This window comes from Eleutherodactylus coqui, chromosome 7 (genome assembly GCF_035609145.1).
Source record: "Eleutherodactylus coqui strain aEleCoq1 chromosome 7, aEleCoq1.hap1, whole genome shotgun sequence".
Taxonomy (NCBI): Eukaryota; Metazoa; Chordata; class Amphibia; order Anura; family Eleutherodactylidae; genus Eleutherodactylus; species Eleutherodactylus coqui.
Window position 1 is genome coordinate 95,012,256 of NC_089843.1, and position 27,624 is coordinate 95,039,879.

At 47.9% G+C, this 27,624-nt stretch overlaps 1 protein-coding gene across 7 annotated transcripts in view; it reads left to right on the forward strand.

Annotated features, from left to right (window-relative positions):
* The window catches only part of PCM1 (pericentriolar material 1), a 116,820-nt gene that overhangs the window by 49,613 nt on the left and 39,583 nt on the right, over window positions 1-27,624 (forward strand). For all 7 annotated transcript variants that reach the window (XM_066573411.1, XM_066573413.1, XM_066573414.1 and 4 more), the window contains exons 11-17: window positions 1,189-1,415; window positions 8,552-8,706; window positions 9,261-9,390; window positions 23,436-23,567; window positions 23,968-24,152; window positions 24,914-25,129; window positions 25,683-25,905. In XM_066573411.1, the coding sequence (XP_066429508.1) occupies window positions 1,189-1,415; window positions 8,552-8,706; window positions 9,261-9,390; window positions 23,436-23,567; window positions 23,968-24,152; window positions 24,914-25,129; window positions 25,683-25,905 (1,268 nt within the window). The remainder of the gene's footprint in view (window positions 1-1,188; window positions 1,416-8,551; window positions 8,707-9,260; window positions 9,391-23,435; window positions 23,568-23,967; window positions 24,153-24,913; window positions 25,130-25,682; window positions 25,906-27,624) is intronic.

Consider the following 27,624-nt stretch of genomic DNA (forward strand, 5'->3'; position numbering starts at 1 on the left):
AGAGGGAGTCTGTATAGGGGTGAGGAGCAATTAAAAAAAAAGAGAAAAGTAATCAGGGTTCAGCTGGCTTCACTGATGTGAGGACGTGACCTCAGAGTGGTTACTATTAAAGGTAAGATAAAGTCCCCTGGTGCATGACTGATCGTGACGTTTTCTCAGCAGACTGCCTTCCCCAGTCATCTTTTTACCCCCTGGGTACTCACTTTACCAACCTCAGAAGGCTGAGTCAGCCTTGAGCTGGCTAGCTGAACCACTTGGGGATTGAACCTGCGAACTTCAAGTTGTGAGCTTAGGACTGAATTTCTGCTGCCTTAACACTCAGTGCCACACGCTGTTGGAGTAATTTTAATAGATGTAATGTAATTTTTAATATTTCTTTTTAAATGTACAGAATACGCAACGCTAAGCATTTTTGCAATAGGTTGTAGTATCCTAGTCTTCTGCTATGCAGCTAGGTGAAAACGAGGCTGAGAAATCTTACTGCATAGAAAAGCTCAGACATAATTGTTCTGTTCCCATATAACCGTTTATTAAGTGTCTTTATGACATATCCAGTATTTTAAATAGTCTTCTGCCCCAATCTGTCTCATGGTCCCCGGTGTTGTATTCTTCTCCTGTTCTGCTCATATGCGGTTCTATGCTGCGGACGGCTTCTCTCCATCATGACACCCGCTCCCAGCCAGGGACGATGCATTGACAGGGGCTCAGTGCATCGGGTTGTGATATTAAGTAGTGTCCAACCGATGTACAGAGAGCAGAAAATATGCAGTAACGCACAGATTTGCGGCAAAATCTTTATCAGAAAAATTCCCCCTCCTGTGGCATTACTATTTTCTGCTACATGTGGCAGGTCTTTTCAGGATTCCATCCTTATGTATTGTACTGGAATTTGCTGTGAAACCTACACAATCGCTCTGTTGTGTCAGTTTCATTTTCAGGTATATAAATATACAGTAGTGCCTTGGCATACGAGTGTAATCCGTTCCATGATTGAGCTCTTAACCCAAACCGCTCGTATGTCAAATCACTTTTTTTGGATACTGTTATATACTGATAGAGTTCAGAACCTCAATGGTACCCTATGGTGACCTGAGTTCTTTAAAGTAGAACCTTGGCCTGGTATTGCGGTCTCTTACATCTTTGCATCCAGTCTAAATGCATATTTTATTTAATGCTTTTGTCTTACAGAATGCCTTTATAATAGAGATACTAAGGATAAAAGAGAAGATAGAATCGAAGGGCTTGGCGATGACGACGATGGGGATGAAGATCCTGGGAGTGCAGCTTCTCTATCTAGCCGGAGTAGTGTCACAGAAGATGACCAAAATGATGATGATGATGACTTTGAGGAAAGATTTAACAGGCTCATCGCAACCAAACAGAAACTGAGACAACTACAGGATCTTGTTGCAATGGTATAATGCAAACCACAGAAAATGGGTTAAAATTAGAGATGAGCGAACGTATTCGTCCGAGCTTGATATTCGTGCGAATATTAGGGTGTTCGGGATGTTCGTTATTCGTAACGAACACCATGCGGTGTTCCGGTTACTTTCACTTCCTTCCCTGAGACGTTAGCGCGCTTTTCTGGCCAATTGAAAGACAGGGAAGGCATTACAACTTCCCCCTGTGACGTTCAAGCCCTATACCACCCCCCTGCAGTGAGTGGCTGGGAAGATCAGATGTCACCCGAATATAAAAGTCGGCCCCTCCCGCGGCTCGCCTCAGATGCCTTGTGAGTTAGATGAGGGACAGTGCTGCTGGTACCGGAGCTGCTGTAGGGAGAGAAATAGCAGTTAGTGTAGGCTTCAAGAACCCCAAAGGTCCTTATTAGGGCCAGTAATACCTGTGTGTTGGCTGCTGTTAGCAGTGCCTTTTTTTTTTTCTTCTCAAAATCGCCTCTGCAGAGCGTTGCACCCGGCATTAGGGACAGAAGTGTTGGATAGGCAGGGAGAGTGTTAGGAGTGAGTGTAGCCTTCAAGAACCTCAACGGTCCTTTCTAGGGCCATATTTAACCGTGTGCAGTACTGTGCTGGCTGCTGTTAGCTGTGCTGCATATTTTTTTTCTTCTCAAAATTGCCTCTGCAGAGCATTGCACCCTCCATTGATACTACAGGGAAAGAATTGTGTAGGCAGGGCCACAACACAGTTATTATTCATTGAATATACGCAGTGGGTCCTTTTGGTGTAAAAAAAAAGGGAAACGAAATCTATTTGTCCTGCCTCTGTCCGTCCTAAGGGCTGTGGACACGTGTGAGCTGCGTGTACGTTAAAAAAATCAGACGCACCCAGCTACGGTTTACTGCTGGCTTCGCCATTTGCTTTCCTTAATTGGGAAAAAAATACCTGCTCTGCCAGAGTTAATAACTCTGCTACCCTCAAGTTCTGTGACACATTAGCAGGGACACAGCACAGTTATTAAACTTAGATTATTCATTCAATAGAGGCAGTGGGTCCTTTTGGTGTAAAAAAAAGGGAAACGAAATCTATTTGTCCTGCCTCTGTCCATCCTAAGGGCTGTGGACACGTGTGAGCTGCGTGTACAACGTTAAAAAAATCAGACGCACCCAGCTACGGTTTACTGCTGGCTTCGCCATTTGCTTTCCTTAATTGGGAAAAAAATACCTGCTCTGCCAGAGTTAATAACTCTGCTACCCTCAAGTTCTGTGACACATTAGCAGGGACACAGCACAGTTATTAAACTTAGATTATTCATTCAATAGAGGCAGTGGGGCCTTTCGTTTTCAAAAAAGGGAAAAAAATTATATTTGGCCTGCAGTCTTGCGCCAATTTATTTCCTGCCTGTGAAATCAAATCACTGGTAATACAGCATGCTGAGGGGTAGGGGTAGGCCTAGAGGACGCGGCCGAGGACGCGGAGGGCCAAGTCAGGGTGTGGGCACAGGCCGAGCTCCTGATCCAGGTGTGTCGCAGCCGACTGCTGCGCGATTAGGAGAGAGGCACGTTTCTGGCGTCCCCACATTCATCGCCCAATTAATGGGTCCACGCGGGAGACGGTTATTAGAAAATGAGCAGTGTGAGCAGGTCCTGTCCTGGATGGCAGAAAGTGCTTCGAGCAACCTATCGTCCACCCGCAGTTCTGCGCCGTCCACTGCTGCAAATCCGAATCCTCTGTCTGCTGCTCCTCCTTCCTCCCAGCCTCCTCACTCCACTACAATGACACCTGCTCAGGAGCAGGAACACTCCCAGGAACTGTTCTCGGGCCCCTGCTTAGATTGGGCAGGAGTGGTTCCTCTCCCACCAGAGGAGTTTATCGTCACTGATGCACAACCATTCGAAAGTTCCCGGGGTCCGGGGGAAGAGGCTGGGGACTTCCGCCAACTGTCTCAAGAACTTTCTGTGTGTGAGGAGGACGATGACGATGAGACACAGTTGTCTTGCAGTGAGGTAGTAGTAAGGGCAGTAAGTCCAAGGGAGCAGCGCACAGAGGATTCGGAGGAAGAGCAGCAGGACGATGAGGTGACTGACCCCACCTGGTTTGCTACGCCTACACAGGACAGGTCTTCAGAGGGGGAGGCACGGGCAGCAGCAGGGCAGGTTGCAAGAGGCAGTGCGGTGGCCAGGGGTAGAGGCAGGGCCAGACCGAATAATCCACCAACTGTTTCCCAAAGCGCACCCTCGCGCCATGCCACCCTGCAGAGGCCGAGGTGCTCTAAGGTCTGGCAGTTTTTCACAGAGACGCCTGACGACCGACGAACAGTGGTGTGCAACCTTTGTCGCGCAAAGCTCAGCCGGGGAGCCAACACCAACAGCTTCACCACCACCAGCATGCGCAGACATATGATGGCCAAGCACCCCACAAGGTGGGACGAAGGCCGTTCACCGCCTCCGGTTTGCACCCCTGCCTCTCCCCCTGTGCCCCAACCTGCCACTGAGATGCAACCCCCCTCTCAGGACACGGGCACTACCGCCTCATGGCCTGCACCCACACCCTCACCTCCGCTGTCCTCGGCCCCATCCACCAGTGTAGTTCAGCGCACCGTCCAGCCGTCGCTTGCGCAACTGTTGGAGCGCAAGCGCAAGTACGCCGCCACGCACCCGCACGCTCAAACGTTAACCGTCCGCATAGCAAAATTCATCAGCCTTGAGATGCTGCCGTATAGGGTTGTGGAAACGGAGTCCTTCAAAAGTATCATGGAGGCGGCGGCCCCGCGCTACTCAGTTCCCAGTCGCCACTACTTTTCCCGATGTGCCGTCCCAGCCCTGCACGACCACGTCTCCCGCAACATTGTACGCGCCCTCACCAACGCGGTTACTACCACGGTCCACTTAACAACGGACACGTGGACAAGCACAGGCGGGCAGGGCCACTACATCTCCCTGACGGCACATTGGGTGAATTTAGTGGAGGCTGGGACAGAGTCAGAGCCTGGGACCGCTCACGTCCTACCCACCCCCAGAATTGCGGGCCCCAGCTCGGTGGTGGTATGTTCTGCGGAGGTGTATGCTTCCTCCACTAAAGCACCCTCCTCCTCCTCCGCAACCTCTGTCTCGCAATCAAGATGTGTTAGCAGCAGCATGTCGCCAGCAGTCGGTGTCGTGCGGTGTGGCAGCACAGCGGTGGGCAAGCGTCAGCAGGCCGTGCTGAAACTACTCAGCTTAGGAGATAAGAGGAACACGGCCCACGAACTGCTGCAGGGTCTGACACAGCAGACCGACCGCTGGCTTGCGCCGCTGAGCCTCCAACCGGGCATGGTCGTGTGTGACAACGGCCGTAACCTGGTGGCGGCTCTGCAGCTCGGCAGCCTCACGCACGTGCCATGCCTGGCCCACGTCTTTAATTTGGTGGTTCAGCGCTTTCTGAAAAGCTACCCACGCTTGTCAGACCTGCTCGTAAAGGTGCGCCGGCTCTGCACACATTTCCGCAAGCCCCACACGGACGCTGCCACCCTGCGCACCCTGCAACATCGCTTTAAGCTGCCAGTGCACCGACTGCTGTGCGACGTGCCCACACGGTGGAACTCTACGCTCCACATGTTGGCCAGGCTCTATGAACAGCGTAGAGCTATAGTCGAATTCCAACTCCAACATGGGCGGCGCAGTGGGAGTCAGCCTCCTCAATTCTTTTCAGAAGAGTGGGCCTGGTTGGCAGACATCTGCCATGTCCTTGGTAATTTTGAGGAGTCTACCCAGGTGGTAAGCGGCGATGCTGCAATCATTAGCGTCACCATTCCTCTGCTATGCATCTTGAGAAGTTCCCTGCAAAGCATAAAGGCAGCTGCTTTGCGCTCGGAAACCGAGCCGGGGGAAGACAGTATGCCGCTGGATAGTCAGAGCACCCTCCTGTCTATATCTCAGCGCGTACAGGAGGAGGAGGAGGAGCATGAGGAGGAGGAGGAGGGGGAAGAGATAGCTTGGCCCGCTGCTGACGGTACACCGGCTGATTGCCTGTCATCCTTTCAGCGTGTATGGCCTGAGGAGGAGGAGGAGGAGGATCCTGAAAGTGATCTTCCTAGTGAAGACAGCCATGTGTTGCGTACAGGTACCCTGGCACACATGGCTGACTTCATGTTAGGATGCCTTTCTCGTGACCTTGCGTTGAACGCATTCTGGCCACAACGGATTACTGGGTGTACACACTGCTCGACCCACGCTATAAGGAGAACCTGCCCACTCTCATTCCCGAAGAGGAAAGGGGTTCGAGAGTGTTGCTATACCACAGGACCCTTGCGGACAAGCTGATGGTAAAATTCCCAGCTGACAGCGCTAGTGGCAGAAGGCGCAGTACCGAGGGCAAGGTAGCAGGGGAGGTGCAGAGATCGAGCAGCATGTACATCCCAGGCAGTGCAATAGTCTTTAAGGGCCTGGACAGCTTTATGGCTCCCCACCAAGACTGTGTCACCGCTCCCCAGTCAAGGCTGAGTCGGCGGGAGCACTGTAAAAGGATGGTGAGGGAGTACGTAGCCGATCGCACGACCGTCCTCCGTGACGCCTCTGCCACCTACAACTACTGGGTGTCGAAGCTGGACACGTGGCCTGAACTCGCGCTGTATGCCCTGGAGGTGCTTGCTTGTCCTGCGGCTAGCGTCTTGTCGGAGAGGGTGTTTAGTGCGGCTGGGGGAATCCTCACAGATAAGTGTAGCCGCTTGTCAACCGACAGTGCCGACAGGCTAACACTCATCAAGATGAACAAAGGCTGGATTTCGCCAGACTTCTCTTCTCCACCAGCGGACAGCAAGCATACGTAAGCAATACGTAGGCTGCACCCGCGGATGGAAGCTACGTTCTCTCTCACCATCCAAAACGGGGACATTTCTGCTTCATCAATCTGTGTCTAATATTCCTGCTCCTCCTCCTGCTCCTCCTCCTGAAACCTCACGTAATCACGCTGAACGGGCAATTTTTCTTAGGGCCACAAGGCTCATTCAAATAATTTTTCTGAACAATTTTTAAAAGTTTCAATGCGCTGAAAAGCGTTGGAACTTTAACTTGAACCAATTTTTCGTTACACTGGGCTGCCTCCAGGCCTAGTTACCACTTAAGCCACATTAACCAAAGCGATTAATGGGTTTCACCTGCCCTGTTGGCTGGCCATGGCCAATTTTTTGGATGTACATTAGTACTGTTGATACAGCAATTTTTGGGGGCCCTCGCCTACAGTGTAATCTAATGAATTTTTAGCCCACCTGCATTACAGCTGACGTTACCTCAGCTGTGTTGGGCAATGTAATGGGATATTTCTATGTACCGCCGGTGGCTTCCTGGCACCCACCCATGCTGTAGGTGCACACGGAGTTTTTACTACATCTGTACACTTGAAAAGAACCCCAGTCTGACTGGGGCATGCAGTGTGGGCCGAAGCCCACCTGCATTAAGCACGACATTACTACCTCAGCTGTGTTGGGCAATGCAATGGGATATTTCTATGTACCGCCGGTGGCTTCCTGGCACCCACCCATGCTGTAGGTGCACACGGAGTTTTTACTACATCTGTACACTTGAAAAGAACCCCAGTCTGACTGGGGCATGCAGTGTGGGCCGAAGCCCACCTGCATTAAGCACGACATTACTACCTCAGCTGTGTTGGGCAATGCAATGGGATATTTTTGTGTACCGCCGGTGGGTTCCAGGGAGCCACCCATGCTGTGGGTCCACAGGGACTTCACAATAGGGAGTTGTACCTGCCTGTGTCTATGAATTAAAAACCGCGGTCTGACTGGGGCATGCAGACACCTTGACAGAATGAATAGTGTGTGGCACATAGGTTCCCCATTGCTATGCCCACGTGTGCAGCTCCTGATGGCGGTGGCACAGGATTCTATTTCTCATTGCTTCTGTACAGCATTGTGGGCTATCGCCCCGCCACTTTTAAAGAGGGTCGCTGCCTAGCCGTGCCAACCTCTGCAGTGTGTGCCTGCGGTCCCTCGTCATGGCAGACGCAATTCTAAATAGACATGAGCGTGGTGTGGCATGAGGGCAGCTGAAGGCTGCGCAGGGACACTTTGGTGTGCGCTGTGGGGAGGAGGGGGGGCGGTTGGGCAGCATGTAACCCAGGAGAAGTGTCAGTGGAGTGTCATGCAGGCAGTGATTGTGCTTTGTTGGAGGTAGTGTGGTGCTTAGTTAAGGTATGCCATGCTAATGAGGGCTTTTCAGAAGTAAAAGTTGTTGGGAGGGGGGGGGGGCCCACTCTTGCCGGTATTGTGGCTTAATAGTGGGACCTGTGAACTTGAGATGCAGCCCAACATGTAGCCCCTCGCCTGCCCTATCCGTTGCTGTGTCGTTCCCATCACTTTCTTGAATTGCCCAGATTTTCACACATGAAAACCTTAGCGAGCATCGGCGAAATACAAAAATGCTCTGGTCGCCCATTGACTTCAATGGTGTTCGTTATTCGAAACGAACCCTCGAACATCGCGGGAAGTTCGTTTCGAATAACGAACACCCGAGCATTTTGGTGTTCGCTCATCTCTAGTTAAAATCTGCTTTGTATTGAAGAAAAAAGCCACACTTACTGATATGAGTACAAGGACAGGTTCACACACAAATTACTAGCAACATGCAGAAAAAGCAAAGTGCTGTATGGGGGAGGCAGAGTGGCTTGCATAGTAGCACACACACAGGCTTCTGTTGGTTGACCAGTCACACACAGTTGCATGTAGTGAATTATGCTGGCTATATAGCCTGTTGCTCACGCCTATATTTGATCAGGCTGGCTGTTGCACATATTCTAAGTGTACCGCTCAAAGGTATAATCTGGCATAAGAGTGAAATTATTTGCAAATCTGTTTCAGTACGTTTGTGCTCTATCAAAAAAAAAATCTAATTAACTGGCCAACACTACCCTAAACAGTGAAAACCTTAATGTCATTCAACTAAGAGCTTCTTCACATGATCGTGATTTAGTCCGGTTATGCGGTTGTCATAATCATGACCGCATAATGGGATGAAACAAAACCATTGATTTCAATAGTTTTGTGTTCACTAGCAGGGCTCTCGCCCGTTATTAGTACTTCGACCTGCTCTGCCTCCGTTATTTTCTTCCTATTTTAAGTAAATGAACAATAATTGAGTGTGATTTTTCTTTTTTTCAGTATGGTGATGATACAGAGTCTGAAACTGCTGTTGAGAGACCAACTGGTGGAGCCCATCTTTTACCTGAGGAGGCAAGTGCAAATCAGCAACCAAACAATACCCGTCCCAATGCTTCTAAAGCACAAAAAGATGTTGCCCTTAAGGAACAAACAAGGTAATTCTATTTATTTTCTTTCCCTGTGTCACAGATGTTTTAAGAACGGCTTTAATTACCAGTATTGCGGTACATTTATTAACCTTTGTACACCAATTTCTGGCATAACAAAAGCTGAGAATTTTTGTGTAAGCTGCTATTTGCGTAAATATACGACTTCTTTTAATTCTGACCAGCCGCATCACTCTTTTAAACATGGGAGGGGGCCGGCTTAGTCTGACAGATTTACGTATAATTTGTCAGAAACTGCCATACAAGGAATGTACACCAGGTCTGACTAGGCGGACATTTCTGTGAAGGCACGTGGCATAACTGGGGATGTGTGATATACGTGCTCCTCTGCATGCATTATGAGCACCGTGCGTTGGGGAAAATTACATTAAGTCCGGCTTCGGAAATGTCAGGCTTGGTAAATTTCTTCCCCCCCCCCCCCCCCCCCCCATAGTTTTGCTTTCAATGTCTGTGAAATATCCAAGATTGTTAGTCACCTTTTTATAGAACTTTTCTATATACTGACCTTCCAAGCTGTTAACTTATAAACCTTGATCTTTCAGAGAAAAATTCTATGAAACTAAGCTTCAACAGCAGCAGCAAGAACTGAAACAGTTACATGAAGAAAGGAAAAAACTTATCGAAATTCAGGAAAAAATTCAAACTTTGCGGAAAGCATGTCCTGACCTTCAGGTATGTGAAATTCATGTGTTTTTAAAAACTCACATCTCTGTTTTTGGGATACCAGTTTTACTTTAAACACATACTATAAACCAAGGCAATCCCACAGGGACGACCATGAAGCTAAAGTGGAATAGGAAATTTGCAGCCTGTTTTGGTGGGCAGATACATCGTTGGGTTCTACATGTTCCTTCACCAGTCATGTAGAAACCTTGCAGAGAACACAGAGGGTAATCTCCTGTAATCTATTCCATTTTCAGCTGGGAATCTTGCTTAATGATTATCGTTCAGATAATCGTTCAAACAAATAATTGTTGATCGATAATTATTGTTAACTTTAAACACGGGCCAACGACTGGACAAGGAGCGAGAATCATGAGGACCTCGTTTGTCGTTCACTTTTGGCCAGCAAAAAAACCCAGTGCTGTTTAAACACACTCATAGGAATGGGAAACACTGAACGATAAGTGCCCTGAGGACTGCACAAATCTTCACGGGCTGCACGATGAGCTGGTGATGACGTAACCAGCTCGTTCTGTCGGGCAAATGAGAATCTTGTGATTCTCAGCCCATGTAAAAAGGCCCTAAAGAGGTACGTGAATGATCGGAGACGCACAGTTTATTTATAGAATTCTCCAGGGTTGTTTTTTTTTTTGCGGTAAGCGCTGAAACCTCTCCACTGGGCTATGACAACCAATACACTTCCCTGGAAACTGTTCATCCAAAAAATCTGTGGACTGAAGTACATTTATTGAATACATTTTCTATAGAAAACTTTGTACTGTGAGGAGCTGATCACGAGCTCACCCTTCTGCGTCCAATCAAAATGTAATAAACATTTCACAACCAATCATAGTAAGGTTATGGTGTGTGCACATTTAATAAGCATTTCATAAGGAATTTCTTATTAGCAATATAACATAAAATAATTAAAATGAGAAGATGAAGCCTTAAAAGGGTACATGTAGTAATAATGGCAGAACATCTGGGGGACATGATTACATTTGTCTTTTGGAATTACCCAGATTTCTACATTGACTATTAAAAGAATGTGCAGCACAATATGTTTAATCTCTTTTTATTAAGTTTTCAGAATATTTTACAAACATTAGGAATTATCAGTAAGAAAAAGAAAAGAAAAACAATAAAAAGGAAAATGGAAATAGGCCTCGCAGGGCCTATGGTTCATATTGTACAACAATTGGGCACATCTTCTTGTAAACAACAAATAAAACAGTCAATTCGTCTAGCCCATAGATGATCCCCGGACCCCCTTGCCCCCAATCCACTGTTCTTTTACTATATCAACGCATATTTAACTGACGGTAAAGGTGGGGTCTATGTCGTGATGAATATTATGGTTTATGTGGTGGGAATCCTTTTCATTTGAGGAAAGAAGGAAGAGAAAAAGAGGGGGGGGGGGAAGATATAGAAACGATCTGAGCAAGTTAATTAGATAGCGCAGGAAGACAAGGTACTTTGACTATAGCTCACTGAACACCTCTACACAGACAGAACCACACATACACTCACACATAAAATAAAAGAACGAACAACAACAACAACAACAACACAAAAAAAAAAAAAAAAGGGGGGGGAGGGGGGGGCGTCTTCGAGTCGGTCCCCAACTTCAAAGGCCCTACGGCCCCTACAGGGCTCGTGAGTACGTTTAGTAGAACAAGCTGGCAAACTCTGCTGAGGACTCGAACATAATCCAGGGCTGCCAGGTCTTTCTGTATTTCTCCTTTTGCTTTTCGGGCTCTCGAGAGTGCTCCGCACATAGCTCCTCCATCTGGCTAAGGTATGCCATCTCCTGCTGCCACTCCCTCATTGAGGGAACTTGTGTGGATCGCCAGTGACGAGGGATGACTGCTCTGGCTGCTGCAATACAAAACCGGAGCAAGTCTCCCTTTTGTGCACTAATGGGGCCCAGCAGGATGGAGAGGAGAGCTATCTGCGGCGTATTGCTAATCGATTTTCTGCACATTGAGTTATATGTGGCAAACACCCTGTTCCAGAAGGGCCGCAGTTTATCACAACCCCACCAGACATGTAACAGAGTGCCTCTATCAGTCCCACAGCGCCAACACATGTCCGACACCGAGGGGAATATCGCATGTAGTCGCGTCGGGTATCTGTACCATCTAGCCAACACCTTGTACCCTTTCTCTTGAGCAGCGCATGCCATGGTTAGTTTGTGTGTGAAAATAAATGATTTTTCCCAGTAGCTCTGTGTGATTTCCTCTCCTAATTCCTGCTCCCAAGCCCACTTGAAGCCCGGGCTTGTGCAACTAAGTTCATGCATCAGAAGGCCGTATATTTGTGATAGCACGTGCTCCGGAGGCGACCGCAACTCGAACAGCCTCTCGAAGGGGGTCAATTCCAGGCCCGGGGTGTCGCTTCCCTCCCAAGGTGTAAGGAAGGAGCGCAACTGAAAATACTCGAGCCAGGAGACACGAATGTCTCCGAATCGGTGTTTGAGTTCCTGCAGAGTGGGAATTGATTGCCCACCTAGAACCTGCTGGACCCTGGTATCCTCCCGATTCTCCCAACCCAAATAGCGTTCTCGCTCCCTCCCCGGTGGGAAAGCTGGGTTATTAAACAATGGCGTCAAAGGGCTATGTTCCCTGGACAGTATCTGTTGACGTGTTTGTATATCCCATAGTCTAAGTGTACCCCTTAGGAAGTAGTTGGGACCTATCGCTTGGGCCCTATCCTCTTTTTTTACCCATGGGAGTAGCCTCAGAGGGATTGTACTGTCTGTTTGTTCCAGTGCTATCCATTGTTTGTTGTTGGTGTGATAGTGCCAGTCTAGCAGGTGTGTAAGAATCGCCGCCGTATGATAGTTCTTGAAGTCAGGTAAACCAGTTCCTCCTTTTGATTTGGGGTACGATAACGTGCGCGTGCTTACTCGTGGTCTTTGCCCCCCCCACACGAATCTGATAAGTGCGGACTTCAGTTTGTTAAAAAATATTTGGGGTACCGTTATAGGGATAGCTTGGAAGATATATAAGAATCGGGGTAGGACATCCATTTTAATGGTTTGTATCCTCCCGAACCATGACAAAACTCTGGTGGAATAGGCGGTCAGGTCTTTAAGAGTGCGATCCAGTAGAGTAGAGTAGTTCATGGAGAACAGTTTGGAGTAATCCGATGGAATATGTATTCCTAAATACTTTATAGCCTCCTGTTGCCACTTAAAGGGAAAGTGTTCTATTATATGTTTTTTTGTTTCTGGGCCTAAGGATATATTTAGTGCTTCAGTTTTGCTATAGTTTATTTTAAAATTAGATAGGTGGCCAAATTTTTCGAATTCATCGATCAAGGAGGGCAGAGTGATGCGGGGTTGTGTGATATATAGCAGTATGTCGTCGGCGTATAAGGCCGCTTTATACTGGGTCCCTCCCACTGTCAGTCCATTGATGTTCGGATTATTTCTAATTGCTGTTGCTAGATGCTCCATCACTAAGACGTACAGCAGAGGAGACAGGGGGCAGCCCTGCCTGGTCCCGTTCCTGATGTGGATGGGGGAGGATAGTGTGCCATTTATCCTAACCCTGGCCGTGGGGCAAGTGTAAAGAGCTAGTGTTCTGGACAAAAATTTAGGACCCAGCCCTATCTGCCTGAGGGCTGCCTCAAGAAACCCCCAATGAACTCTGTCAAAGGCTTTCTCCGCATCTACCGACAACAAACACATTGGGGCATCACCGTCTCGAGCCCTAGCCACAAGGAGCAGGGTTTTTATTACATTATCTCTGGCTTCTCTCCCCCTGACGAAGCCCACCTGGTCCGTGTGTACAATGCTCGGGAGATGCGGAGAAAGCCTGTTGGCCAGGACCTTGGCATAAATCTTTATGTCCACGTTGATCAGTGAGATCGGCCTATAGTTAGTGGAAACTGTGGGGTCTTTTCCTGGTTTCGGAATTACACTTATATGTGCCTCAAGGGCCTGTTGCGGGAAAGGGGACTCCTGGGAGACCGTAGACAATGCCCTGGCTAGAAAAGGGGCGAGCTGCTGTCTAAGAAATTTGTAAAAGGCGGGGGTAAAACCGTCGGGCCCTGGGCTCTTCCCCGTAGGGGTGCTTTTGATAACCTCCTCTATCTCCTCCGCTGTGATATCCCTTTCCAATGCGTCACTGTGGTCGGGGTCCAGTAGCGGCAGGGCTGTTTCTGCTACATATTTGGAAATTCGGTCTTTTAGTAAATTTTCGTTCATATCCGCGAATTGTCCCTTAAGATTATAGAGCTGGGAATAGTATTTCTGAAATATATCCAGGATTTCCGTAGGATTATATGTATCAGTGCCCGTCGCGTTTTTGATTCGTGGAATAAATGTCTGTGTGGCCCTCGGGTGGATCAGACGGGACAGGGGTTTGCCCGCTTTATTAGAATACTCATAGTGAAAGCGCTTGTGTTGGTTTCTTAGATGGGTATAAGCCTGGTCTAATTTTGATTTTAGCTCCTTCCTGACCCGAACCAGATCTGCCAGGGTATCTGGCGAGAGGGTTTTTTTATGCGCAGACTCTAAGGTGTGGATCTGTTTAAGGAGTTTAGTAATAGTAGTGGTTCTTTCTTTTTTGAGCCGAGAGCCATGTTTTATTAGAGTACCCCTCAGGACGCACTTCAGTGCCTCCCATTGTATAGGAGCTGAAGTGGTGTCTGTGGCATGTGTCGCAAGAAATGTTTCAATCTGTTCTTTAACTTCTGCTTCACATACGCTATCTTTCAGGAGGTTGTCATTCAACCTCCACGTCCACTGGCGGTCTGTTTGATCTGGTAAGGTTAGGGTCAGGAATACAGGAGCGTGGTCCGACCACACCATATCCCCTATTGTGGCCGTAGGTTGCCATGACAGGGCATGGTGTCCCATAAGAAAGTAGTCTATGCGACTGTAGGAATTATGTGGATGTGAGAAGAAGGTGTAGTCCCTATCCTGTGGATGCAGGATACGCCACACATCCACCAGCTGGAGTGCATGCGTTGCGTTCTTAAAGGTCCGTAGTTGCCCAGGGGGAACATTGCCTCTGTTCGCCGAGGAGTCTATTTCTGGGTTTAAAGTCATATTGTAGTCCCCTCCAGCCACGACAACCCCCTCTGCGAACTCTGCCACTACCTTCAAGAAGGCCTGGTTAGCTACTGCCTGCTGTTGGTTTGGTGCATACCAGTTTGCGATTGTGATTTTAGTGGTTCCTATTTTCACTTTAATGAGGACATATCGTCCCTGAGGGTCTGTTTTGGTTTCTATGAGGTGGTGAGCTAGGGACCTATGTATCGCGATGGAAACCCCACCCGCCCGGCTGTCGGGGTTGGCGCTGTGGAACCAATGCGAGTAATACCTATCCCGTATGGCAGGGACGTGTCCCACTTTAAAATGTGTCTCTTGAAATAGTGCCACTTGGACCCTCTGCTTGTGTAGCTGGTATAAGACCTGTGATCTTTTCTGGGGAACATTAAGTCCCCGAATATTTAGTGAACTAAGTTTGAGTGGTCCCATGTTGTTAAAGAAAGGAGGGGGAAGGGTCGTACAAAACAAAACCGAAAAACAAACAAAAAGACGAGACAAACACTTAACAACGATTTGCTCCTAAATAAGGAGGTCAACTAGTACCTACGAAGTAGAGGAAGAATTAGTAAGAGGAGAGTGTGTAAGAAAGATTAGTAGAGGTAGTATGTCAGATGAGAACAACTACCTTAAAGAGAGGGTATAGGGCAGCTCTGTATTTAGCTAGCGTCCGGTTTTTAATGGACGCTGGGGTCTAGTGGGTAGCGGGCTTTCTATTGGGCGGAGCTCTCCCTCACCCCAGAGAAATGTTATGTTATGGGAAGTTATCTGTATATGGCACTATATTTTCTAGCTAAATGGCTTTAATGGGCAGAGGACATAACCATGAACGTTTAACTATTATAACAGGTTGAGAAATCTAGCCTACCGACCCCCATGTCCACCTATCATTTGTGTTGCGCCTACGTGTTCCCACCGCTAGTAAGCCTAACGCTATCTGTGTATGTGCATTGTGTAGGTTGTCCATCCGGACGTTACCCTCGCCGGTTTCTGGTGTGGTGATGCCAAGTCTCTCTCCTCCTCCCGTTGCTGGGTGTCGAGGCTTGGAAACTCTTGTGTGCTGGGTTCCTCCCTTCTCCATTCTCCATCCCCTCCACGATGTGAGGAACATTGCAGGCCGCTGCTCCTTGCTATTGGAAAGTCTATATGGATGGGAGAAAAAGGAGCAGGAGAGAGAGGGGAGGAGGGAGAAAGAAGACTGGCAAGGTGAGGGTCGATCTGGAACTCTTCTCTCGTTGTGGATGCTGCTTGCTTGGCGGTGGGAGATGCGCCATTTCAGGTGGAGTCACGGGTTTCTTCAATTCTCCTGTCTCTTTGAGGTCTAGGGTTTATAGGTTTAGGAGTGTCCTTTATCTGGCTAGGGGACTACGGGATCTGCGACGTCGGCCTGTTCCGTCCCCTCTTCTTCTTCCCCAATTCTCTCTTTGTGGTCGTGGGGCCCCTCCCCCAGGAGGCAAGGGCAGACAGGGCCAGTCTTGAATAATCGGCATAGGAATGTCCAAAGCCACGCTGAAGTTGGCAAGATCTTCTGGGTTTCGCAGTACTATTAGGCGGCCCGCATGTCGGACTTGCAGACGGAAGGGGAATCCCCAGGTGTAGGCCATATTGTGCTGGCGCATGATATCCAATAGGGGGCGCAGGGATTTTCTCTTCATCAAAGTGAGTCGTGATAGGTCTGGGAGCAGCTGTACGGGCCTGCCTTGGAATTGTATGGGGCCGGTCTCCCATGCCCTCTTCATTATGGCTTCCTTCACTCTATATTTATGGACCCGGCAGATAATGTCCCGTGGCCGATCTGGGTCTGTTGCTCTAGGGCCTAGCGATCTGTGAGCGCGATCCAGCTCCAGCGGGGTGTCCGGCGGGACCTCTAGGATGAAGTTAAAGAGGTGGCGAAGAGTGTCTTCCAGGTGTTGTGGTTCTATTGTTTCCGGTATGCCCCGGACTCTGATGTTGTTCCTTCTCCCTCTATTCTCCACATCGTCCAGCGAGTCCGTCAGGTATTGTAATTGGAGGGCTTGGGTCTGTAATAAGGCTTCTTGAGCGTTCACTTTGGTCGCCAGTTCTGTCAGGGATGTCTCCACTGTGGCGACTCTCGTATCTACCTGTTGCACTTCTTCTCGCACCGCTGCCACTTCTGTTTTGTAAGTATTTTCAAGCCTTGCAATATACGCTTCCATGTCTGCTTTTGTTGGGATCGCCAGTATATGTGCGCTGAGGGCTCCAATGTCTGTGAGCGCCGAGGTGCCTGCAGACTCTCTAGATGGTGGGTAGGCAGCTGTGTTTGTACAGTCTATGTTGGCAGACTGTGGAGGAGCGCTCTTGTTACTGCCGGGGGGAGCGCTCTTGTTACTGCCGGGGGGAGCGCTCTTGTTACTGCCGGGGGGAGCGCTCTTGTTACTGCCGGGGGGAGCGCTCTTGTTACTGCCGGGGGGAGCGCTGTTGTTACTGCCGGGAGGAGCGCTGTTGTTACTGCCGGGAGGAGCGCTGTTGTTACTGCCGGGAGGAGCGCTGTTGTTACTGCCGGGAGGAGCGCTGTTGTTACTGCCGGGAGGAGCGCTGTTGTTACTGCCGGGAGGAGCGCTGTTGTTACTGCCGGGAGGAGCGCTGTTGTTACTGCCGGGAGGAGCGCTGTTACTGCCGGGAGGAGCGCTGTTGTTACTGCCGGGAGGAGCGCTGTTGTTACTGCCGGGAGGAGCGCTGTTGTTACTGCCGGGAGGAGCGCTGTTGTTACTGCCGGGAGGAGCGCTGTTGTTACTGCCGGGAGGAGCGCTGTTGTTACTGCCGGGAGGAGCGCTGTTGTTACTGCCGGGAGGAGCGCTGTTGTTACTGCCGGGAGGAGCGCTGTTGTTACTGCCGGGAGGAGCGCTGTTGTTACTGCCGGGAGGAGCGCTGTTGTTACTGCCGGGAGGAGCGCTGTTGTTACTGCCGGGAGGAGCGCTGTTGTTACTGCCGGGAGGAGCGCTGTTGTTACTGCCGGGAGGAGCGCTGTTGTTACTGCCGGGAGGAGCGCTGTTGTTACTGCCGGGAGGAGCGCTGTTGTTACTGCCGGGAGGAGCGCTGTTGTTACTGCCGGGAGGAGCGCTGTTGTTACTGCCGGGAGGAGCGCTGTTGTTACTGCCGGGAGGAGCGCTGTTGTTACTGCCGGGAGGAGCGCTGTTGTTACTGCCGGGAGGAGCGCTGTTGTTACTGCCGGGAGGAGCGCTGTTGTTACTGCCGGGAGGAGCGCTGTTGTTACTGCCGGGAGGAGCGCTGTTGTTACTGCCGGGAGGAGCGCTGTTGTTACTGCCGGGAGGAGCGCTGTTGTTACTGCCGGGAGGAGCGCTGTTGTTACTGCCGGGAGGAGCGCTGTTGTTACTGCCGGGAGGAGCGCTGTTGTTACTGCCGGGAGGAGCGCTGTTGTTACTGCCGGGAGGAGCGCTGTTGTTACTGCCGGGAGGAGCGCTGTTGTTACTGCCGGGAGGAGCGCTGTTGTTACTGCCGGGAGGAGCGCTGTTGTTACTGCCGGGAGGAGCGCTGTTGTTACTGCCGGGAGGAGCGCTGTTGTTACTGCCGGGAGGAGCGCTGTTGTTACTGCCGGGAGGAGCGCTGTTGTTACTGCCGGGAGGAGCGCTGTTGTTACTGCCGGGAGGAGCGCTGTTGTTACTGCCGGGAGGGCCGCTCGTCTTGCTGCCGGGGAGGACGCTCGTCTTGCTGCCTGGAGGAGCGCTCCTCCTCCTGTCGGGAGTGGCGTTCGTGTTACTGCAGGAAGGAATGCTCATGATATTGCCGGCAGGAGCGCTCATAATGTTGCCGGGAGGAGCAAACCAGTTGCCACCATGTGGGGCAGTTACAATCATGCTGGGTGGGGTGGTTGTGTTGCTGCCAGGAGAAGCCTTTTCATTACTGCCAGGAGGCGCAATCAAGTCACTGCCAGGAGGCGCAATCAAGTCACTGCCAGGAGGCGCAATCAAGTCACTGCCAGGAGGCGCAATCAAGTCACTGCCAGGAGGCGCAATCAAGTCACTGCCAGGAGGCGCAATCAAGTCACTGCCAGGAGGCGCGATCAAGTCACTGCCAGGAGGCGCGATCAAGTCACTGCCAGGAGGCGCGATCAAGTCACTGCCAGGAGGCGCGATCAAGTCACTGCCAGGAGGCGCGATCAAGTCACTGCCAGGAGGCGCGATCAAGTCACTGCCAGGAGGCGCGATCAAGTCACTGCCAGGAGGCGCGATCAAGTCACTGCCAGGAGGCGCGATCAAGTCACTGCCAGGAGGCGCGATCATGTCACTGCCAAGAGGAGCAATTATGTTACTGCCAGGAAGAGCAACCTCAGCACCTCCAAGAGGGATGTTTATGTTACTGCCAGGAGGAGCAATCATGTTACTGCCAGGAGGAGCGATCATGTTACTGCCAGGAGGATCGATCATGTTACTGCCGGGAGGAGCAATCTTGTTACTGCCAGGAGGAGCAATCTTGTTACTGCCAGGAGGAGCAATCTTGTTACTGCCAGGAGGAGCAATCTTGTTACTGCCAGGAGGAGCAATCTTGTTACTGCCAGGAGGAGCAATCTTGTTACTGCCAGGAGGAGCAATCTTGTTACTGCCAGGAGGAGCAATCTTGTTACTGCCAGGAGGAGCAATCTTGTTACTGCCAGGAGGAGCAATCTTGTTACTGCCAGTAAGAGCAACCTCAGTACCTCCAAGAGGGATGTTTATGTTACTGCCAGGAGGAGCTTTCTGAGTATGACTGGGGGAGTCTGGATTAGCTCTTACTACTGGGGTTTGTGGATCTCTGTTGGGGGTGTCCGTGAATGCCTCAGCGCTCCCTCTGCTCTGGCTCCCGCTCTCCTCTGGAGCCTCTGCCCACGTGTGCCCCGCTGCGGCCGCCATCTTGGACGGCGTGGGGCCATGAGACCGCCGCTCCCCGCTCACCTCCGCTGGGCCCCCGCTCACCTCCGCTGGGCGCTCCGGCGGCGCCGAGGAGCGCATCCGCCTCCTCCCTGCACCGTCCCACGTCATCGGGAGCTCCTCCGCTGTCACGGAGCCGTCGGGAGGGATCTCCGCCGGCGTCCCCGCTGCTAAGTCTTGCCCTGCCGGCAGCGCTGGCGTAGGGGACCCGCTCTGCGCAGGGGGGGGATCCCGGCTCTCTGCTTCTCCTGCCGCCCCATTTCCCGCCGCTGCCATGCTCCGTGCAGGTGGTGGGGGGTCCTCCCGCTGCGCCGTCTGCGGTGAGCCTTGGTGTGCCGCGGCCGCCATGCCAGGCTGGGATTCCTCTTCCTCGGGACGCCTCTGGCCGGGGAAGAACCGCTGGATGCCCGCTGGAGTCGGGCCGTCTGGTAGGTGGGTGTTGCTCCTCAGCGATTTCTTCCTCCTATTGCCCGTTTTATTGTTTTTGTGTGCCATTTTTGTTGGTTTTCTCTGGGTATGAAGACGGAGCCGAGGAGAAACGTGTCCTCACTCCTCCATAGCCAGGCCACGCCCCCTGTGCAGCACAATATGACAAGTGCCAGCAGCACAACCTGTAGTCCAGTAAGTGGAGGAGCCGTGATGATGCACACTCAATCCAGGACTTGGACTTCCTCCAATCCTCCAACGTAGAGTACAAAACAAATCAGGAGGGCAGCACAAATGGGAATCCTTGAAGAGCTTCTTGTAGATCGAAATGACATCTTTAGTTGTAGTTCCACAGATATAACAAGCAATGTTTCGACGATCAGTCGAAGGATTCACATTTGTGCTGCTCTCCTGAATTGTTTTGTATTAAAAAATGTTGTCTGTTTGTATATAATTGAGATTTGGATGATGATCTGACTAAAATAGTAACACAAAGTTGTATTGTTCATGTATGTTATTGAGCACAATGCACATGGGTGTATTTGCATTGCGGAGTCCGCAGCGAGCGTCTCCCTTCGGACTCCGGAGTAAATACTACCCATTGCATTCAATGGCACAAAGCCATTTCATCTCAGCAACCGGAAATTGATTGCAATTTTCCGCTTGTGGAGAAGAAATCGCAGCATCTCGCGATTTTGCGCGGGCTACGCGCGGCCGGCTTCCATTCCAGTCAATGGAAGCCATCCCTCCTGCGGCACTTCCACAGTGAGCACTGCGGAAGTATTGCGGGATACGCGTCGCAAACCCCTTGCCCCCTCCCCACTACCCCACTACCACCACCACCGGCTACTGCACATGTGCGACGGAATGCCGACCGGCACATCTGCAGCACTCACGGAGACACCGAACAGGTACGCATCGAACTCTGCTGAGGGAATCCTGCACATAGGGTCCGACATGCCTGTGTGCCGGAGACCTGACTTGTAGATCCTTTTTTTAAGCCAAATCCAACAAATCTTTCTTACAGATCTGCAAATGTTGCAAAGGAAATTTTGGATCATTCCTCCCTGCAAGTGTGTCTCAGTTCATGCAATATTTCTCGGCTTCCTTGCAGCAGATCCCCCTTCAGGTTCTACTGCAAACAGCATCTTGATTGGGTCAAGGTCAGGACAAACAGGTTCACATATTTTTTCGGCCTACACTTGGGATCATTACTCAGTATTCTCCAGAAAAGACATGAACTGTCCAACTGTTTGTATAGAATTGTACAGTTGGAAGGGACCTCCAGGGTCGTCAGGTCCAACCCCCTGCTCAATGCAGGATTCACTAAATGATCCCAGACAGATATTTGTCCAGCCTCTGTTTTGAAGACTTCCATTGAAGGAGAACTCGCCACTTCCCGTGGTAACCTGTTCCATTCATTAATCACTCTCCCTGTCGGAAAGCTTTTTTCTAATATCTAATCTGTGTCTCCTCCCTTTTAGTTTCATCCAATTGCTTCTAGTCTTTCCTTGTGCAAATGAGAATATCCCTCTGCACTATGACAGCCCTACAGCTCTTTTTAAACGGCTATTAAGTCTCCTCTCAGCCTTCTGTTTTGCAAACTATAAACCTTCCCAGATCCTTTAACCACTTGTCATAGGACATGGTTTGCAGACCGCTCACCATCTTTGTAGCTCTTCTCTGAACTCGTTTCAGTTTGTCTGTCTTTTTTAAATTGGGTGTCCAGAACTGGGCACAGTATTCCAGATGAGGTCTGACTTAAGGAAGAGTAGAGGGGGATAATTACCTCACATGATCCAGACTCTGCTTATTTTAATGCATCCCAAAATTGTGTTTGCCTTTTTTGCTACTGCATCACATTGTTGACTCATGTTCAGTCTGTGATCTACTAGTATAGCCAAGCCTTTTTCACATGTGCTGCTGCTTAGCTCAATTCCTCCCATTCTGTATGTTTTTTTTTGTTGTTTTTTTTTCATTTTTCTTGCCCAGATGTAGGACTTTGCATTTCTCCTTGTTAAATACCATTCTGTTGTCACCGCCCACTGTTGCAGCTTTTCTAGATCTTTTTGACTACTCTCCCTCTCTTCCCTAGTGTTCGCTATCCCTCCTAGCTTTGTGTTGTCGGCAAATTTGATCAGTTTCCCATCAATTCCCTTCTCCAGATCATTTTATAAAAATGTTACACTGGGCCCAGGACAGAGCCTTGTGGTACCCCACTTGACACATTCTTCCAATTGGATTTTCATCCATTTATGACCACTTTTTAAAGTACGATCAGCCAGCCAGTTGTGAATCCCCCTAACAGTTGCCTTGTCGATCCCATATTTGGTACATTTTTTTTCAGTAAGTATGGTATGAGATACTTTGTCAGATGTTTTGCGGAAGTCAAGATATACTATATCCACTGCATTTCCCTAATCAACCCAGTCAGTAATTCTGTCATAGAAGGAAACTAGATTCGTCTGGCATGACTTGTTTGTTACAAACCCATGCTGGCTCTGGTTAATTACTCCATTTTTATTCAAGTACTTGCATACATGCTGTTTAATAATGTGTTTAAAAGGAGCTTTCCCGGTATAGCAGTCAGGCTCACAGGCCTGTAGTTTCCTGGGTCCAGGTAAGGGGTCTATGGATAGATCAAACAGGAGTGGTAAAAGGGGCGACATCCCTCACTGGTTTCGCTCTACGGGTCAATTGGCGATGTATTAAGTCTGTTGATGGTGTTGTAGTTGTCTACAGTAGTTGGTGTTTATATTGGTACTGTTTTGAAGTACATTGGACTTTTTTTTTTTTATTAATTTGTTTTTAATTACATTTTTTCTTATAGACTGGGTGACGAAAAAAAGCACTATTTTGGTGCTGTGTATTTTTCTTCTGTTCACCGTGTAGGGTAGATAATGTGTTACTTTGATAGTTTTATGGACGCAGCGATACCAAATATGGATAAATTGTTTAGACTTTTTTTTTTTTTTTTAATTCTTTTTAAATAGTAAAACCTTTTCTTTATTTTTTTTTAGTCCCTAAATGGGACATGAATGTGCGATGATTTGATTGCTCCTGCAATAAGATGTCATACCATAATATTACATTATACTACAATCTGACAGGCAGCGTATCAAGCCATGCCACTGGCATGGCTTGATTGGTAATCTGCAGTGGAAGACCTCCAACTGCCATGGCAACTAAAGGGCAAACTGCAATAACCCCTGAATTGACTGCAGCATCTAACGGCTAACAGCTGTTATCAGTCGCAGCACTGATCTCATCCTGTTGCGAGCAGGTGTCACCTGTAAGAAATCCAGGCACAGTGCAGTTAACTTTGTAGTGGTGGTGTCTATTATTGCAGCTGAATCCCATTCACCTGAATAGGACTGAGCTGCACTTGAGCCATGTGATGACATCACAGGTCTTTTGAACAGGTGATTCATGGGGATGCCGTTGGCCCCTCACGGATCTGGTATTAATAACCTATTTTGAGAATTAATCCTCAATATATTAGTTGTGGAAAAACTCTTTAAGGGAGGAAGTGCTGGGATTTGTTTAGTTTGCGTATTTTGTTACATTTAGTATTTTTAAGGAAATAGAGGTAGAAAGCAGTTTGGTATAACCATTACATAAAACATATATAGATGCTCTTTAAGCATGGTTTTTTTTTTCTTTCATTGTTTTACATCTTTTAGTTGTCCACCTCCAATGCTGGAACATCAGTGCGAATACCAACAGCACCTTCAACTCCAGAGGTTAATGATGATTGTCCTTTAGTTCTGCCAAGTATGCCAGATCCTGAAGATTCATCGTCTGCAGATAATGAAGTAAGGAGGGGCAGTAACCCAAAACTATGGTTGAAAGCTGTCACACAGTCATAATATAGGAGATCACAGCTCATCCTCTTGACTCTCTATGCTTATGGTCTGTAGTGTTATTTAGGGGATTATATTAGGTAATGATAATTAAACTGCCCCCCCCCCCCCCCCCCCAGGCGGCAGGAATGGTATAGACCCTTAGCCAATGCTGTGCCGATTAATCATGGGATTGATTAGAAAGTGAAAGTAAAAATCCCATGATGGTGCCTGGTGGGCATCAGACAGGAGGCTGCCCTGCATGGAAATTCCTACAATCTACAGAGGAGAACTCCAGAGAGCGGCAGGCATTCGGGTGAGGGGGGCAGGCAGTGAAAGATATTTTTGTTTAATAACTAATACTCTTATTTAGGTTTGGTCAGAGATACGCAGACACCAAATTTTAAGAGAAGATTTGCGTCAAAGAAGGAAGCAGCTTGAGTCATTAATGGCTGAGCATCAGAGAAGACAAGGAATCACAGACACTAATTCTGCTGGCTCTTTAAGAAGTGATGGCTCTGAGACACACAGTCTTCAGCACCAAAGCAGAACTGAAAAGTAAGTAATTTCCACCAATACGTAAATTGTTCCTGTAGAGGTTGTATGGAAAGTTTCAATAAGTTTTACTCCAGCGCTGTTCATTTTATTATTGCATAGTTTGATGGCGAGCGCTGAGGCTTCATAGCACTGGGGGTCCAGGGTGTGTCTGATCTGAGGCATCTTCTGTGTGCGGATGCATGTTTCAGTTGTTCTGCCGGTTTGTTCTAGGTACTCTAGTTAACTCCCATATTCAGAATTATGAGTAAATAATTGTAACTGGGTACAAGTCTAATACACAGTGGATAAAAACAGATTCAAGACTAGTTTTGGGGAAACTCTACTAGAGGGAACTGTCCTACAACAGTAATAAAATATGTTTTTGTTGTGTCTAAGGCTAGTAGTATGATTGAATTTGATAACCTTTTAGATGATGTCACACTCACTAACAAGTTCACAAGGGGCCTGGAGGACTTTCTTGAGTATAACAATATTACATGTTACAGTCACTAGATTGCGTCAGAAGGGTTGATGATTCAGGGATTACTCTGATTTCCAAAACTGGATTCGGGAAGGAATTTTTTTTTTACTCAAATGAGGAAAATTGTCCTCTACCTCCATTGTTAGTTTTTTGTTTTTTTTCTTTCTTTTTTTCCTCTGGATCAACATTGCATGATAATAGGCTTAACTGGATGAACATGTTTTTTGTAATTTTTTTTAATTTTTTTCTTCTTTAGCCTTACAATCTGTTGAGATGTTAATGTGATTATTTGTTTTGTTAGAACGATGGCAACATGGGGTGGATCCACACAATGTGCTCTTGATGATGATGACGAGCATGAAGATGAAGAGGAAGCCTGCATATCAGATGTAAATCAGGCAGAAGAAGAGGAGGAAGAGGAAGATGATGAACAAGAAAACACATTCCGAGAAAATGTCCCATATCCCCCAAGCAGCATAAATCAGAGTGCTTTTAGTGGGAAGAACAATAAGCATGGGTTAGTGATGTATTTCCGATAAGGTGAATTATTACTTTTTAAAATAATGTCTTGATTTAGGCTCTCTTCAGATTTTCTTTAAGGTCTTCTGGCACTGTAAAATGACAGACTATATGACAGAAACCCAGTGGAACTTATAGTCCATGGGCTCCATCGGATGTCAGTAATTGCACAGATCTGGTGTAACGTTTTCGTCTTTCTGTGCCGTTATGGAACAGAAAAAAAAGAAAAAATTTTGAGATACAAAATCTCAACAGAACTGTAGTGTAAGAATTCTGATAAAATATATGTATAAGCAGCCATTTTTTATGCCAGTCCATCCCCAGCTACCATAGATTAGCAATGTGTAGGAGATAAAGAAAATAGTATAGCTATCTTAAAGGTAAGCGTAAGAGCTGTAGGTCAACAACCTGTTCGCAAATTTGCCTAATTTTTTCAATTTTAGATGCACTGGGGTAGAAAAAAAAAGGCTGCAAACTTAGAACCTGCCTAATTCTGCATAGAGATAGTAATCTAAAGCGATCACCTTATTAATGCAATGTCATTCTTCCAGATGGAACAACCAACGTTCATATTCTGTTGATGGCAACTACCGTCCCTCTCCAAAGACAAGACAGCAGCAGAATATTAGCATGCGGCGGCAAGAAAATGTCCAATGGGTTTCTGAACTTTCCCAGGTGGAAGAGAAAGAGCATTGGCAGGAGCAGATAAACCAGCTGAAAAAACAACTGGACTTCAGCACGAACATATGTCAGACTTTAATGCGAGACCAACAGGTACTGTAGAGATGTTTTCTATTGTCTGTGCACCATATTTATATTTTTTCTGTATGTTTCTGTTTGCTAAACAAAGTGATTGCAAATATGTTGACTTTTAATTTTGGTGTTGTTTGTGACTACTTCTAAAGGCATAAGTCTTTAGATCCCACGCATCCATCTTCGCTCCATTATACGGGCCAATTTCACGTTTAAACCAGCGAATGACATCAGTTTGCTTGTGCAGCCTGTTTATACAAGTAGATACATTGTTGGTTCTTTCAAACAAGAAATTGTTTAGTCGTTCATATTTACTGTATAAGTGAATGAGAGCGACTGAACGATAAGTCAACGAGCCAACGATGATTTTTAGGCCTGCATTAATGAACAACAAAGTAAACGTTCGTCGTTCGGTCGTTAGCTGCAATTAGACTGGAGATTATCGTTCGCTTGTTTAAATGATAATTGTTCCATGTAAAAGGACCCTTCAACTACAGTACAATTTTTTTTTTTTCTCCTGCTTTGTTGTCGAAAAGATTAAACTATTTACATGTTGCATTGTCACATGTTGTCAAACACTGCGTCTTTTCAGAATAAGCACACTTTGAAGTTTGCCTGTTTGACTAGATGAATTGAGATCTTAAGTTAAAGGCAGGCCGGCCTGGACTTTCCCCATTATGTTGACTGACAGCTCCTCTCCATGCTTGTGTATGGAGAGAGATGTTAGTCTTGATGCTGTTGAAGGGGAGACCCCAGTGCGGCCTGCCTCTGACTCAGGAGCTCCATTCCCAAGGCAAATGGACTAACTTTAGATTAACTGTTCTGAAATGCAGCAGCGATTCAGAATAACTCATATATGGGGCACTAGGTTCAGATCTGTCCTGGGTCTATGCTGCCTGTGGTTCGGGCAGCATGAACTCAGTAATCGCTTCTGTTTAAGTATTGGTGACAGGAATTTCCAACAATCTGTAGAGAATAAAGTCAGTCCCACCAACAGCACTAAATAATCCCTTACCAGGGTCAGGCAATCAAAAAATGCAAAAGCCAGTTATGAGCCACAAAACCAGAAAGGCTCCAGATAAATGTCCATATGAATGATGAACTGGCAGAATAACGGATGTATGAAGGTTGAGGAAGGCACAACAGTGCCGAAACGTCGCATTCATTTGTAATGGGGTAATAAAACGCTTTTATACCTTCATACATCCGTTTATGCTGCCAGTTCATCATTCATAAGGAATTTCCAACAATGGATAAACCGTGCTTAGCTTGTTGTCCAAAACTCCAATGGCCCTAATGGGGCAAAGGCCATTTGTTCATGTAATAAACTCCCATAGTTTGCTAACAGCAAGTGAAAGTCCCAAATCTAAGCTAAATATGCATTATCTGTGGTGCCACAAAATTCCCTAAATTGCAAGACCACCATTTTGAAATAAACCGTTCACAAGCCCCAATAATTTCTTCAGTTATTCTGTAAACTGGTATATGCAGAATCCTAATAGGAACTCTTCTGATGATCCATGTCCTGCTTCAATTATCATGTAGGCAACAATATAGATGCACTTTGTAAATTAGGAAATGTAGTTAAAAGGGTTTTCTGGTGATAAAGGGTTTTCTGGTGATAAAGTGTATTTTAAAAAATTCCGGATATGAAAACTATTAGCGCCAATTTATACGCGGCAGATGATGGATATAATTCAAGCAGCCATTCCTTTTTTTCTGCCCTCCGTTTTTGATGTT